At 46.3% G+C, this 14819-nt stretch overlaps 1 protein-coding gene across 1 annotated transcript in view; it reads right to left on the bottom strand.

Moving 5' to 3' along the window:
• TRPM8 (transient receptor potential cation channel subfamily M member 8) overlaps positions 1–14819 on the bottom strand; it is a 67559-nt gene that overhangs the window by 47659 nt on the left and 5081 nt on the right. Inside the window, exons 2-8 of the mRNA XM_007519641.2 lie at positions 14686–14759; positions 11232–11388; positions 8794–8971; positions 7883–8055; positions 4540–4714; positions 4078–4145; positions 1391–1588 (exon numbers count right to left, since the gene is read on the bottom strand). Of these exons, the coding sequence (XP_007519703.2) occupies positions 1391–1588; positions 4078–4145; positions 4540–4714; positions 7883–8055; positions 8794–8971; positions 11232–11388; positions 14686–14759 (1023 nt within the window). The remainder of the gene's footprint in view (positions 1–1390; positions 1589–4077; positions 4146–4539; positions 4715–7882; positions 8056–8793; positions 8972–11231; positions 11389–14685; positions 14760–14819) is intronic.

Below are 14819 nucleotides of genomic sequence, written 5' to 3'. Positions count from 1 at the left end.
ACAAGGTGACATGTGCACTTAACCACCACATTGCCAGCACCAAGCCCCTTTTGTTTCCTTTCTTTCCTTCCTTCCTTCCTTCCTTCCTTCTTTCTTTCCTTCCTTCCTTTTTGACATCAGAATTATCTCTGAGGCTCAGTGCCCATAGAGTTCCACCCCTCCTTCTGGTGACCTTTTTTTTTCTTTTTTTTTTTTTTTAATAATTTATTTCTTTATTGGGGAATTAATGTTTTACATTCAACAGTAAATACAATAGTTTGTACATGCATAACATTCCCCAGTCTCCCATTTAACAGTACAACCCCCACTATGTCATTTATCACCCTTCATGGACCTGTATTCTCCCCACCCACCCACCCCAGAGTCTTTTACTTTGGTGCAATACGCCAATTCCATTTCAGGTTCGACTTGTGTTGTTTTTTCTTTTTATAGATAGAAAGTGAAAGGCGTAGAGATAGCAAGTGAAAGAGAGACACTGAAGCAGCACATCCCTGTTCCCGAATCTTCCCTGATGGAGGAACTCCCATGTGGTGGCCAGAGATTCGAATCTGGGCCCCTGCGCATGGTCCTGTGTGACCCCTACAAAATGGGCCCCTGGCCAGCACCCTTTCTCTGTCTATCTGAATAGCTGTGGCCTTTTTACATGTACAAGGACCTGCTGATAAGGAGGAGGGGTGGAAACGGGGCACAGGAGAGGGAAGAAAGGAAAAGCAGGAAAATAAAGTAAAGGGGAAGAGAGGGGAAGAGAAGAGAGGGAAAAGGAAACACAGGGAGAAAGACTAGACACTATGCAGTGGTTCCAGTGATGTTTCACAATTGCCATGACAACACCACCTGGGGACCATAGCAACAACAGTTACCACAGGACCAAAGCAATCCAAGTACAGTGGATACGGCTAAACCATCAAATCAGACTTTGGACTGGAACTGGAGAACAGTCTCTCTCTCTCTCTCTCTCTCTCTCCTCCTTCTCCCTCTCCCTTTCCCTCTCCTTCTCTCTCTCCCTTTCTCTCCCTCTCTCTAACTCCCCTCCCTCTCCCTCTCCCCCTCTCTCTCTTCCCTCCCTCTCCCTCTCCCTCTCCTTCTCTCCCTCTCTCTCTCTCCCCTCCTTCTCCCTCTCCTTCTCTCCCTCCCTTTCTCTCCCTCCCTTTCTCTCCCTTTCTCCCCCATCTCTCTCTCTCCCTCTCTCTCTCTCTCCCCCTCTGCCCTTTCCCCTTCTATCGCTCATCTGCCCACTCCCATCCTGCCAGGAAGTGCACTGTCCCAGTACTGCCCCTTCCCCTTTATCACCCTCTACTCATCTCCTGCATGGACTCCTCTCCTGGAAGGACCCTGCTCTCAGTGCAGAGCCCCCCCCCCTGCCCCCTCTGCCTGTGCCTTTGCTACTCACCCACTTGATCCAGTTCTCAGTCTCCTCCTCAGGCTGCCGGGACACCGTGCGTGGCAAGAAGCGCACCAGCTTCTCCTTGATGATGGAGGAGGTCAGGATGTCCTCCACCTCCACCAGGCTGGCGATCACGTCAGCTATCTGCCCCGAGCCCTCCACCACCACACAAGGGATCTTGCTCTTGACAGAGGTGTTGATGGCCTGTGGGAGGACACAGAGAGCAGGGCAGGGAGGGAGACAAACAAGACAGGCAGGACTCAGGGTCAGGGTGTTCATTGATGTTCACTGAATGGGGCCACATCTCTTGGGGGGGAGGATTTGTTCTTTTCATCCAGAAGCAAACTAGGGGTTGGTGGTGGTGGTGCTGGTGGTGGCTGATTAAGTGCACGTTACCATGGTGCAAGGACCTGGGTTCAAGGCCCCAGTCCCCACCTGCAGAGGGGAAGCTTCATAAGCAGTGAAGTAGTGCTACAGGGGTCTCTTTTTCTCTGTCTCCCCTTCCCTCTCTGTCCTGGCAAATTAAAGAATAACAAATAAATATTTTTAAATCTACAATTTAAGAGAGAGAGTGCTCTTAAAGGCAACCAGCCTGTGATTCCTTTCTCTCCAGCCTTCTGCTCCGTGGTTGCCTGAAATAAGTACACACTGACAAGTTCACACTGAACCATCAATTCCTAAGATTTCCCTGAGACATCTTACATGAAACCATTCTCATTTTTTGATGTTCTCAACAACAAATCTCACAATAGGTGCTTGATAAATACTGCTGATCAGTGAATGAGGGAATGAATAAATGAAGGAATGAACGAATAAATGAGGGAATGAATGAATAAATGAGGGAATGAATGAAAAAACTCTTGATTCTAGAAAGTAGACAAAGCCACCTGCTAGGGTGTGAGTTTACGAATAACCTTTTCAGAAATGACTGGTAACTCTTGGTTATACCCCAGGGAAGGAGGGAAAGGATCAAAGATTTTGGTCATTTATAATCCAGCTCTGGAAGTAGAGTTAAAGCAGTACAAGGGAAGTGTGAAAGGAAACTAACGGGGGATTAAATTGCTATCCAGAAATGTCTTGAATGGTGCTTGTGCCTTCAAGCACAGACCAGATGCTTTTTTTAAAAAAAAATGGATTATTTATTATCTCTCACTTTTTTTTTTTTGGTGAAATCAAAACAAAAGCCCAGCATTTGGCAAGAAGGGATGGAAGCAGAATTCCTGCTCAGGTAGCCAGTGCTATGAGTATGAAATCATTCAAGATCTCCAGGATCTCAGAATCACTTGGGGTTTGGTATTTCTTCATGCGGGTGGACTCTTTACACACCCAGATACATGTAGATAAAAATGCTCTAGGAAGCTATTGTGGGCAGAGTGTGTGTTTGAGTGGGGGGAGAGAAAGAGTGAGAGAGAGATCACGAGCCATTTCTATGTAGATAGATAGTCATGTTTTAAATTAATTTTTATTAGCTTTATTTATTGGATAGAGACAGTTAGAAATCAAGAGGGTAGGGGGAGACAGAGAAAGAGAAAGAGAGACACCGGCAGCCCTGCTTCACCTCCTACAACCCCCCCCCCTCAGGTGGGGACTAGGGGCTCAAACCAGGGTCCTCGTGCCTGGTAACATGTGTGCTCAAACAGGTAGCCATAGTTTTTCAAACTTTAAGTTGCAGAGATTAACGTCAACCTTTCCTTTTAGCCAGTTGAGGGTCAAAGCCATCACAAAGTATACAGGCTCCACATTAAATCGATGGGGTTTATAGCCAACAATACTTATACCCCTTTCCCATATTAGGGAGCTACTCTTTCCCTGATCCAGCTTTCTGGTCCTTTTCCCTGGACATGACATCATCTCCCCAGACAATAACTGGGATCCACCTGCATATCAGATTTCAGGCTCAGGCAAAAAACAAACAAAAAACACTAGTATAGCTACAGGCACTTTGAAATATAACTAAAATACGCCTACTAGCTAGTAGCTATTGACAAAAAGGAGTACCCCCCCCCCCAACACTTCATCTGCACTATTCCAGCCTTTAGGTCCATGATTGTTCAACAATTTGTTTGGCTTTGTACGTTAACAATCTTTTCAGCCACCAGGTTCCGGATGCTAGTAGGATGCTACCAGACTTCCCCGACAGACAACCCCACCGATGTGCCTTGGAGCTCCGCCTACCCAGAGCCCTTCCCCACTAGAGAAAGAGAGAGGCAGGTTGGGAGTATGGATCGACCTGTCAACGCCCATGTTCAGCGGGGAAACAATTACAGAAGCCAGACCTTCAACCTTCTGCATCCCACGATCTTGGGTCCATACTACCAGAGGGGTAAAGAAGAGGAAGGCTACCAGGGGAGGAGATGGCATACGGAGGTCTGGTGGTGGGAATTGTACGAAGTTGTACCCCTTATCCTATGGTTTTGTCAATGTTTCCTTTTTATAAATTATATATATATATATATATATATACAGTATACAGGCTCTTCATCTCCTCTCAAATTCCCTTCCTGAGCCCCCTCTGCTGTGTGGTGGGGGGAGGGAACAACCAGGGGCTGCTAGAACACTGTATGATGGGAAAATGCTTCCAAATGGCTATAAAATAAAGAAACGGACTGCTTAGATCAACCCTCCCCCCAAAAAAAAAAATTGACTGAGTGGGCTTGATAGTTGACCTTTTAGAAAACCCAACCAAGACTCACTTTCAAAGTCTCTTTCCCACCTCCTTGAGCAAAGCACACAATGGGGATCTTGCCACCGTAGTTGGAATCTATTTAGAGAAAAAAAAAAAGGCAAAAGTTAATTTGGGGTCATCAGAAATACTTACCTCAAGGGAGAGTCAGAGTAGGAGCTCAGAGAAGGAGGTGACAGCTGTAAATCCCACATACTTGACTCTTGGCTCATTAAATGTGAGGGGTGTGTCTCTGTAGGATAAGATAAGATAAGATAAGATGAGATGAGATGAGACGAGATAAGATAAGATGAAATGGAGAAAGCACAGTTCTTTGATTTCTTTGGCAGTAGGACCTGGTCAGGTAGTAGATGGGCTGACCAGCCTGCTCCAGGCAGTGACTGGGAGTGGCAGGTGGCAGGTGGCAGGTGGTGGCGGGGATGCTCCTGCCCTCCCCATCTGCCTGTCCCGGGACCCGCTCCTAGTGGCTGACCTTGGATGGTGCGCTCGGAGATGTACTTCTCCAGCTGGTTCCGGAGCTTCGCCTCCACCGCAGGGTGGCCGTGGCAGCCATTGTCCACCAGCAACAGGTGCGTGTGGTTGTTGTCCAGGATGTACAAAGGGTCCCTCTTGAAGTCGTCCATGATGTACTGAGCTGAGAAGTACTCCTGGGGAGCACAGAGAAGCATGTTTTGGCGGCTTTACCTGCCGGCCATGACCGGAAAGACATTCGCACATGACCACGTTAACGCTGATCCACTGGGCTGAGCTGTAGGGATGCTTCCTCCCAAGCTCCTGGGTTTGGAAGGTCTTAAGAAAAAAGTATTAATTTGTTTATTATTATTTTTATTTATTGATTGATTGATTGACTAAAGACAGTCAGAAATCAAGAGGGAAGGAGGAGATAGAGAGGGAAAGAGAAAGAGACACCTACAGGCCTGCTTCACTGTTCTCAAAGCTTTCCCCCACAAGTGGGGGCCAGGGGTTTGAACCTAGATCCTTACTCATTGTAGTATGTGTGGTTAACCAGGTATGGCAATATCTGGCCTGGGTCTTAAGAGATTTTTAAAAATTTTTGTCACTGCTGTGACCTTACCTCTTCAGGATAACTTTTCATATAGAAAGACAGAGAGACAGAGGGAGAGAGAGAAAGTCACCCCAGCACCAAAGCTCTCCTCCCTACTCCAGTGCAGTGGGGCTCAGGTTCAAACCTGTATCATGTCTGGCAAAGCAGGTGCCCTTCCAGCTGGGGCCGTAGGGATTTTATGGCATACACCTTCACTGAAATATGAAGGGATGGGTTGGGGTGGGAGGTGGGGAGATAACATAATGGTTATGCAAAGAGACATTCATGCCTGAGGTATCAAAGGTTCCAGGTTCAATCCCCGCACCATCATAAGCCAAAACTGAGCAATGCTCTGGTAAAGAAAGTGTGTGTGTGTGTGTGTGTGTGTGTGTGTGTGTGTGTCGCTCAAAATGGCTGGATCACCTGTCCAACTGTCACAGTCGTGGTGAGAAACAGTTCAAGAATCAGATTCCAATGAAGTTCATGTTCAGGATTTTTTTTTTTTTTTTGAGTCACGGGGGCCTTGTGCATGAGTGATTTCACTGCTCCTTGGCTGGCTTTTTCATTGAGAGCAAGAGAAGGAAGAACCTCACGACACCCAGGCTTCCTCAGTCATAGAATCCCAGGTGCGTCATGGCCTCAGCTCAGGCCATAAGCAAGGCTCACACACTACCTAGGGAGGTATCTCTCTCCAGACCCACCATCTTAAAGCTTTTTTGAATACACTTACTGGAACAGATTCATTCAAGAAAGGATATCACATATGATAGATGATAGATAGATAGATATAAAGATAGATAAGACAGACATAAATGTGTATATATGTTTAACTATCCGAACACACAAATATATGTATATACACAAAGACACACACACACACTTGTGTATCTGTATGAGAGGTAGAGACTGGTATACACACAAACACAAACACCTGAACTTTATTATATACCAAGATTTGTGCCAGGGTCTAGGGACTAAAAAGTGAACTTGATGGAGTCTTAGCCACTTGGTCAACAGAGAGTTGGCTCAGCAGACAGAGTGCAGGACTTGATGCCTGAGGCCCCCGTTGATGCCCAGAACTGTATATGCCAAAGAGTGCTCACTCTCTTAAAATCAATCAGTAGATCTTTAGATGTCTGTCCTTACACAATACCAGAGAATAAAGAGCTTTTTGGGAACACAAAGATAGGGATTCCTGACCTATACATCCCAGACGAAGGTGTTTAGCTGTGAAGTCTCAGGGTGTGCCGAATGTCTCCCCCTGACCTCTGAGCAGACAACAGACCATCATCAACAGAATCATGAAAAGAATAGAAATGATGAAATGTACTTATCTAAGAACAATTCATACTTATAGTGGAAAACATAGGAAAACATGAAAAAATATCAAAATTATACTTTGATCATTCGGTGAGTTCATCGCAACTTCAGTGTTTTTATAAAAGTCTTTTCTAGGCCCAGCAAATGATTGGTATGGTTCTCCCCATTTTCCATTTAAAATTGGAACCGAGATCCCAGGTTTAATGTCTAGCTCTGTGTAGGCCAAGATACAGTAGTGCCCTGGTCCCTCTCTCCTAGAAACAAATAACTCTTTTTTATTTTAGTGAGAAAGAAATACAGAGACAAAGATACAGAGAAAGAGAGAGACACCGGAGCACTGCTCAACTCTGACTTATGATGGTGCTGGGGATTGAACCTAGGACTTCAGAGCCTCAGGTAAACAAATAACCTTTATAGATTTAAATAAAGTTGTAAGTATTGTTCATAGTACCACAAAGGTGTTTGGAAATAGTATTCTAATGACGTCACGATGTTCTCTAAAGTTTATATAGTAACACACCTCAAGTTTCCCATTATCAATATTCCTAGGCATTTAATTTTTGCCAATTCTTACTATAAAAGATAGGTTAGTAATTCATTTGTCCAAATATTAAGTCTCTTACGGAAATATTGACAAGTGTGCTTATTGGACCTATGGCATGAGTAGTTTTTATATTCCATACATCCTTCCAACTGGTTTTCAGAAAAGGTACAAACTTGCTCTTTCTCTATCAATTTAGAAAGAACTCAGGTTCAGTCTCAAGCATGTGCTGGAGACGACAAAAATTTCTGAATTATAATCACTAGACTTTTTTTTTTTAGTTGCTGCATGAAGCCATGTGGCCCAAAGCAATTTGAGAGTTAGTTTTAATTTCTCTTCATTCACCAATAATGCAATCAGTTTCATTCTTCCTAGTTCATCTTGACTTAGCTTTCAAAAAATTACAGTTTTATAGAACAATAGAAACCCCCATGAGTTGTTCAGATTTGCTAGCAGACAGGAGGCATGCCCAGTACTTACTAGGCTGATTTCACTTCCATTCATTCCTGAAGTTACTACGACAATATTTCAGGGAAATTTAAGATATTTTATTGAATAGCGACAGAGAGAAACTGCGATGGGGAAAGGAGATAGAAAGGGAAAGAGACAGAGAGATACCTGCAGCCCTGCTTCACTGTTCATGAAGCTCCCTCACCCCAACCCTTGCAGGTAGAAACCAGTAGCTTGAACCCTGGTAACATATGCACTTAACTAAGTATGTCACCACCTGGCTCCTCAGAGAATATATATTTTTTTAATGTTTCTAATCTTCTTCACTGGTTCATTTCTGGCTGAGTGCTCTGGTTCTCTTCCCGCCCTTCGCCCCCCCACCACTCCCGGCTCCAGCCTGCCCCACCTCCCACCCCCACCTGAGCCTGCGGCCTCCTCCCTCCAGAGCCCCTGTGCTACCTCAGTGTCACAGTTCCGGATGAGGGTGTCCCTGTTGGAGACCATGCCCCAGGCCGCGATGCCAATGGCCACAATGTTCTCCTCCAACTTCCTGCTGATGGTGTTGTCTCTCACCACCTCCCCGATGTTCTTCATCAGACCATAGTGGGTCCCCCCAGTGAGTATCCACGCACCTGCTCCCCGGGGCAGTCGGGGGTGGGGGAAGAGCAAATATCCAGTTGTCTCCCAGCAAGGTTGCAGGGGAACCAGACACCCAGAGGAATGGTTCCCTGATCTGACCCCAGGGACTGGGAAGGGGTGACTGAGAAGCCCCGGAGTGCTCAGAGAGCTTTCAGAGATGCTGAAGCAAAGAGATGGTCAATGTGCTGAGAAGAAATCTGGGAACTAAAGAACAACTACTGGAGGGACCAGAAGGTGGCACACACACTCAGTTAGTTGAACGCACACATTAGTATGTTGGGACGTGGGTTCAAACCCCCAGCCCCCACCTGCAAGGGGGAAGCTTTACAAGCAACAAAGCAGCGCTGCAGGTGTCTCTCTTTCTCCTCTATCTTTTCTCCTCTCTATCTCCCCTTCTCTTTCAACTTTTCTGTCTCTATCCAAAATGGTAAATATTGGTTGTGGAAAAATAAATAACTAATAAAAATAAAGTTTAAAAATATTACAACAACAATTATCAGAGACACAGGACAGTCTCACCAACCCATTCCTGCTCACCTTGTCCCTTGGAAATAAAAAAAAAAGTGGATACAAGTCTGGCCTGTGATGCTTTCGCAACACCTAGCGTGCAGAGTTGGAAGTGGTCCAGGCAAAGATGCCACCAGAGGACCGTCTGCCATTTCCCGGCTCCAGAGGGACCACTACAGCTTAGGGATCATTTGTCATTTCCCCGCCCCGCAGGCAGTGCCCACCTTTGGACTGAGCGATGTAGATGAGGCGGCTGAAGATCTTGCGCATGCGCGGTTTCAGGGCGAAGTTCTTGGCACCGCCAGTGACTGAAATGACCAAGTTGGGCGTCTTCAGGTGCCAGTGCTGGGTCAGCAGCTCGTACAGGGTCTCGGCGTCCGTGTCGCAAGAAAGGCGGATGTACTGCAGGAGAGGAAGCATCAGGGGACTCTGTCACCTGCAGGGACCACAGGGACCCCTGGCAGCTGGAGAACCTGGGTGGGGCCTGAACCCAAAGGCACCTGGCAAGTGTTTGCAGCAGAAGGGAAATAAGGTTCACCTAGGACCTCTGACAGACTCAGAGAAGAGGGGGTGTCCAAGAGATGGGGTGACCTTCCTGGGCCCCGGGTCCCATGGGAGAGACAGCAGGTGGTGCTAGGCTACCAGCCAGAATGGGGTGTAAGAGGAAAAGGCACAGGCTGAGATCTTGGGTAGTTTATTAAAGAGCCAAAAAGGCCTCAGGGCTGGGTGGTAGAGCACCTGGTTGAGCACACAAGTTACAGTGCACAAGGACCCAGGTTCAAACCCCAGTCTCCACCTGCAGGGGGCAAGCTTTGCAAGTAGGGAAGCAGGGCTCCAGGTGTCTCTATTTCCCTCTCCCTATCAATCCTTTCCTCTCGATCTCTATCCAATAAATAAATATAATTTAAGACAATTTTAAAGAAAAGAACCAAAAAGGTTTTGAACCCAGGAACAGTATTGCTCTTAATTAAGGGGTCACTGATTCCTCTGTGGCCCAGAAGAACATAGTTTGGGAGGGTCCCAGACGAGTTAGCTCATGAGAAAGTTCCCCATCTCTCTACCAGGATCCTCAGGACTAGGGTCCCAAACAAGGGATATGTAGCTCCTCTCTCCTTTCAGAAAACAGGAACTGCCTTAAATCCTCCTTTGCAGACCTCTCTCAAGCTGCTTTGATGACCAGCCCAGCCCAAGAAAGACCCAGCAAAGCACCAAGGACAGAGACAAGGAGGACATCACACATGGTGGAGTGGTGCCTTGGTGTCTCTTTCTTCTTCTCTCTTACAAAGATACAAAATCTAACAATGGGGTGGGGAGGTGGTTTAACTGTCAAGAGTGTATGCCCAGAATCCTGGGTTTAAGCCCCAGCACCACACAGGAGCACCATGAATACCACTTAGGGAAGCTCCATGGATGGTGGAGTGGTGCTGTGAAGTCTCTCTTCTCTCTGGGTCTTTTAGGGCAGGGAGGTCACTTAGGCATGATGCCCTGGTGCCACATTGAAACAAGAAGAGAGGACAAGAAGAGTAAAAGAAAAGAAAGAGGAGGAGGAAGGAGGAGGAAGAGAGAAGAAGAGAAGTAGAGAAAAAGAATGCCAGACTAATCAGAGAAGCATTGGTAGGTAGGGCCTTTTAGAGCAGGGGGTTAGCAGAAGATCCATAAATTCCTACAGGCTGCAGAGACAAAAGGTCATGGGTGACAAGACATTCAACTGTTGAGTTTTCCAGCTACATCTAACCTAAGTACAGCTTTTGCTTGTTCTAAGAACTCTCTCTCTTTCTAAAGTAGTCTTGGGTTCCCTGCTCATCTTCCTCTCCCCTGGAGACAGTCTTGAACTGTCCACGAGAACTCAAGCTAGCGTGAATCATGCCGGCCTGTGGGATAACCAGCTAAGGTAGAAAGCCACAGACATGGGAGACAGCTCACTTAGTAGATAGAGCACATGCCTTATACTATTGTGCGTGAGGCCCTGGAGTCTGTCCCAGGTACCACAGGAGAGCACCATGGACAGCACCAGAGAGCACCATGGCTGGTGGAGCAGCGCTGTGATGTCTCTCCCCCTCTGTCTCTCCCCCTCTCCTTTCTCTCTATACACAAATGAGAAAGGGACTGAGTGGTGGCTCACCCAATAGAGTACATGTTACCATGTGCAAGGACCCAGGATAAAGCCCCGATCCCCACCTATTGATGGGGGAAACATCACAAGTGGTGCAAGTGTCTCTCTCCTCTCTTTCTCCATTTCTATATGTTGACCTTAAAACTTTAAAATTAGGGAGTCGGGCGGTAGCGCAGCAGGTTAAGCGCAGGTGGCGCAAAGCGCAAGGACCGGCATACGGATCCCTGTTCGAGCCCTGGCTCCCCACCTGCAGGGGAGTCGCTTCACAGGCGGTAAAGCAGATCCACAGGGGTCTGTCTTTCTCTCCCCCTCCTCTCTTCATTTCTCTCTGTCCATCCAACAACAACGACAACAATAATAACTACAACAATAAAACAACAAGGGCAACAAAAGGGAATAAGTAAATAAATATATTTTTAAATGCATTAGAAAGTGAAAGAATGAATAATTAGCTTGGGGAAACTATTCGCAGTGCTATCATACTCACACCAGGCCTTGGCTTCATCATCAGAGGCATCAAATAAAAAGAAGACAGACAGCTGATCTCACCTTCCCCTTCTTCCCCAGACTCTCAAACTGAATGTCCCCAAAGGCGTCGGTGGGAAACTCCTTGGTGTGCTTCTTGTAATTCCACTTCTCGTTCTGGTTGATTTCAGTGCCCTCTATGTGCTGGCTCTCGGCATAACCACACTTGCACACGTTTTCCCTGAGCAGAGCATTGGGGACAGGGAGCGACAAAGTTCACTGGACCCAGGCAAAGAGATCATCATCCGTCTTAGAACAAACCAAACATCACCTTGAGTAAGCCCAGAAGGAGCTCTGACTGTGACCCTGGAGGTGGTGCAGTAGCTACAGCATTAGGGATACTCCCCACTTCTCCCTTCACTGGGGGGGGCACACTTGGGCTGCAGTCCAGCCCTATGAGGTTTCCCCACCTTGCATCTACTTCTCCCTCCACTAAGAGGAGTCCCTGATCTTCCTTTACAGAACCACCCATCCCTCACACAGTCACAACACCTGCACCTGGCCAGTCACTAGTTGCCCTCGCCAACCCCTGGGACTAGTCTGAATATGGACACAGGGTCCATGTGAACCATCAACAATGACCCAGCCACAAGGTCCTTCCCCAGCTACTGGTCAACTGAGAGGTGAGATGAAGATCAGAGTGACCACTTCCCATCACTAACAAAGAGCCTGCTCTCTCAGAAAATAATGGTGATGCCAGGTGGGGAAGGATGGATGGATGGATGGATGGATGGATGGATGGATGGATGGATGGATGGATAGATGGACGGATGGAAGAGTAAGTAAATTAGGTGAGTGGGTGGATAGATGGATGAATGGATAGATAGGTGATTGGATGAATGCAAATGGATGGATAAGTGCCTGATGCATTGATGGATGGATGATTGATGGATATGTGCAAGGGAGGGAGGGAAGGAGAGAGTGAGGGTGAAAGGAAGGATGGATAAGTTAAGTAGATGGGTGAGTGAGTGGGTGGGTGGGTGGATGGGTGAATGAATGAATAGATGGGTGGATAGGTAAGTGAATTAAGTAGATGGATGGATAGATAAGTGGGTGGGTAGACAGATGATGTGGATGGATGCAAACTGGCGTCTGACAGTAAAATAACTTAACAAAATATCTATATACATGTATCAGCTTAACATTTGGGGATAAATAGCTGACTCCTAGAGCTCATACTGTCAGAAGACTCACAAGGAATGACTCACATTCATTCAACATCCTGTCACTGGACTCCCCTCCTCTCTAGTCCTAATTGCTACTTCTGCAAGCCCCTGCCGTTGTAATTATTATCTGACCAGGACACATAAGGCTGGGATAATGACTGCCAAAATAACTCACAATGAACACGTTTATACTCATGGCAAAACAAAGATCTCTTCATTATTCCGCTGTTTATTTGCTACTTCCCACACAGTAAAGTCGCACTTGATGGGACGCTGGCTGTGTTTTACCCCACTGAATGTTTAACTTGCCTCACAAGGTATATCCTTCCCTGGAGCTATAGGATAAGGAGAATCATTCAGAAAAGAGAATAACTGGGTCGGACAGTGGCACACTCAGTTAAGCACACTTACCTCCATGTGCAAGGATCAGGGTTCAGGTTAAAAAAAAAAATAGTTAAAAAGGGGAAAAAATGGCTGCCGGAAGTAGTGGATCCATAGTGCCGGCACCAAGCTCCAGTGATAACCCTGGAGGCAAAAACAAAAATAGAGAGAACAACTAGCTCAAGGCCATGCTGTGAGCGGGCAGCCTGGTCAAGCTTGGATCCAGGGCTAATTCTGACACCCCAATGTCTGCTAATTCTTCTAGCCTTTCTCTGTGTGTTGCCTCTGTTCAGTTGTGAACTACAGCAGCAACTATCCAGCTAATAGCTAGACTCTGAGAGCCGGGCGGCAGCACAGCTGTTAAGCACAGGTGGCACAAAGCACAAGGACCGGCATAAGGATCGCGGTTCAAGCCCCCACTTCCCCACCTGCAGGGGAGTCGCTTCATGGACAGTGAAGCAGGTCTGCAGGTGTCTGTCTTTCTCTCCCCCCTCTGTCTCCCCCTCCTCTCTCCATTTCTCTCTGTCCTATCCAACAATGAAGACATCAATAACAACAACAATAATAACTGCAACAATAAAACAAAGGCAACAAAAAGGGAAAATGAATAAATAAATATTAAAAAAAGAGCTAGACTCTTCTATTCTTCTGTCACCACCGGGCAGAAGAGAAAGGCAGAAAGGAACGAAAAGAAAGGGAGGGAGGACCACAGTGGCTTCCCCAGATTCAGGTGTGTCTTTGGTAGGACAGATCAGTAGTTTAGCTGGTAGAGCACAGACTTGCATGACTGAAGCCTCTTAGTTTGATCCCCAGCAACTGCTCTGGCTTCTCTCTGTCTCTCTCTCTCTCTCTCCCTCTCTCCATATATATATATATATATATATATTTTTTTTTTTTTTTTTTTTTTTTTTTTTTACCAGAGCACTGCTCAGCTCTGGTTTATGGTGGTGTCAGGGATTGAATCTGGGACTTTGGAGCCTCAGGCATGAGAGTCTCTTTGCATAACCATTATGCTGTCTACCCCCACCCCCACTTCCTATAGGAAATCAATGGAATACATTTTTAAGAACAGCATAAAGGTATCTGCGTTCTAGTCACCAAGCACAGCCGCTTGCCAAATTCTTCCTGCTCACACAATTTCAGAGAAATGAAAACAGCTTTAGTAATGACCTAGGGAGACTTTGTCATAAAAAAAAAAGGTTAATAATTTGTTTTCAGAAGCAGGCAGCCGCACATCCAGTTGCATGTACACATTCCTATTCACATGGACTTGGGTTCAAGTCCTTAGTTCTCACATACGGGAAGTGGAAGGCGGGGCTTCACAAGTGGTAAAGCAGTGCTGCAAGTGTCTTCTCTTTCTCTGCCCCTCTTTTTCTCCTCCTTCCATCTCAGTCGCCTTCTGTCTCTATCCAATCACTCAATCAATAAAACATTTCTAATAGGGGAGTCGGGCGGTAGCGCAGCGGGTTAAGCACACATGACACAAAATGCAAGGACCGGCGTAAGGATCCTGGTTGGAGCCCCCGGCTCCCCACCTGCAGGGGAGTCGCTTCACAGGCGGTGAAGCAGGTCTGCAGGTGTCTGTCTTTCTCTCCCCCTCCCCGTCTTCCCCTCCTCTCTCCATTTTTCTCTGTCCTATCCAACAACAAGGACATCAATAACTACAACAATAAAAAAAAAAAACGAGGGCAACAAAAGGGGATAAATAAATATTAAAAAATTTAAAAAACATTTCTAATAATAATTTATGTTCCCCGATGACAGAGGGGGACCTATTGGGGGGTGAATTGTTACGTGGAAAACTGGGAAGTGTTACCCATGTACAAACTATTATATTTTGCTGTCGACTATAAACCATTAATTCCCCACTAAGATTAAAAAAAAAAAAATTATGTTCTCACATGAAAGACAGAGGGAAAGGAGTTGCTTACGTGGCCTTGGAATCTTTGGTAAAGAAGACACATTCCCGTTTCTTAAAATTTGCTTGAATAAAATTCGCCAGATCCTTTGGAGAAATAAGATGGAGCAAGATGTCACAGATTTAGACTCACCCTCAGCTGTTACT

This window comes from Erinaceus europaeus, chromosome 7 (assembly GCF_950295315.1).
Source record: "Erinaceus europaeus chromosome 7, mEriEur2.1, whole genome shotgun sequence".
NCBI lineage: Eukaryota > Metazoa > Chordata > Mammalia > Eulipotyphla > Erinaceidae > Erinaceus > Erinaceus europaeus.
Note: the sequence above shows the minus strand (reverse complement) of the source record. Positions and strands in the feature narration are given on the sequence as shown.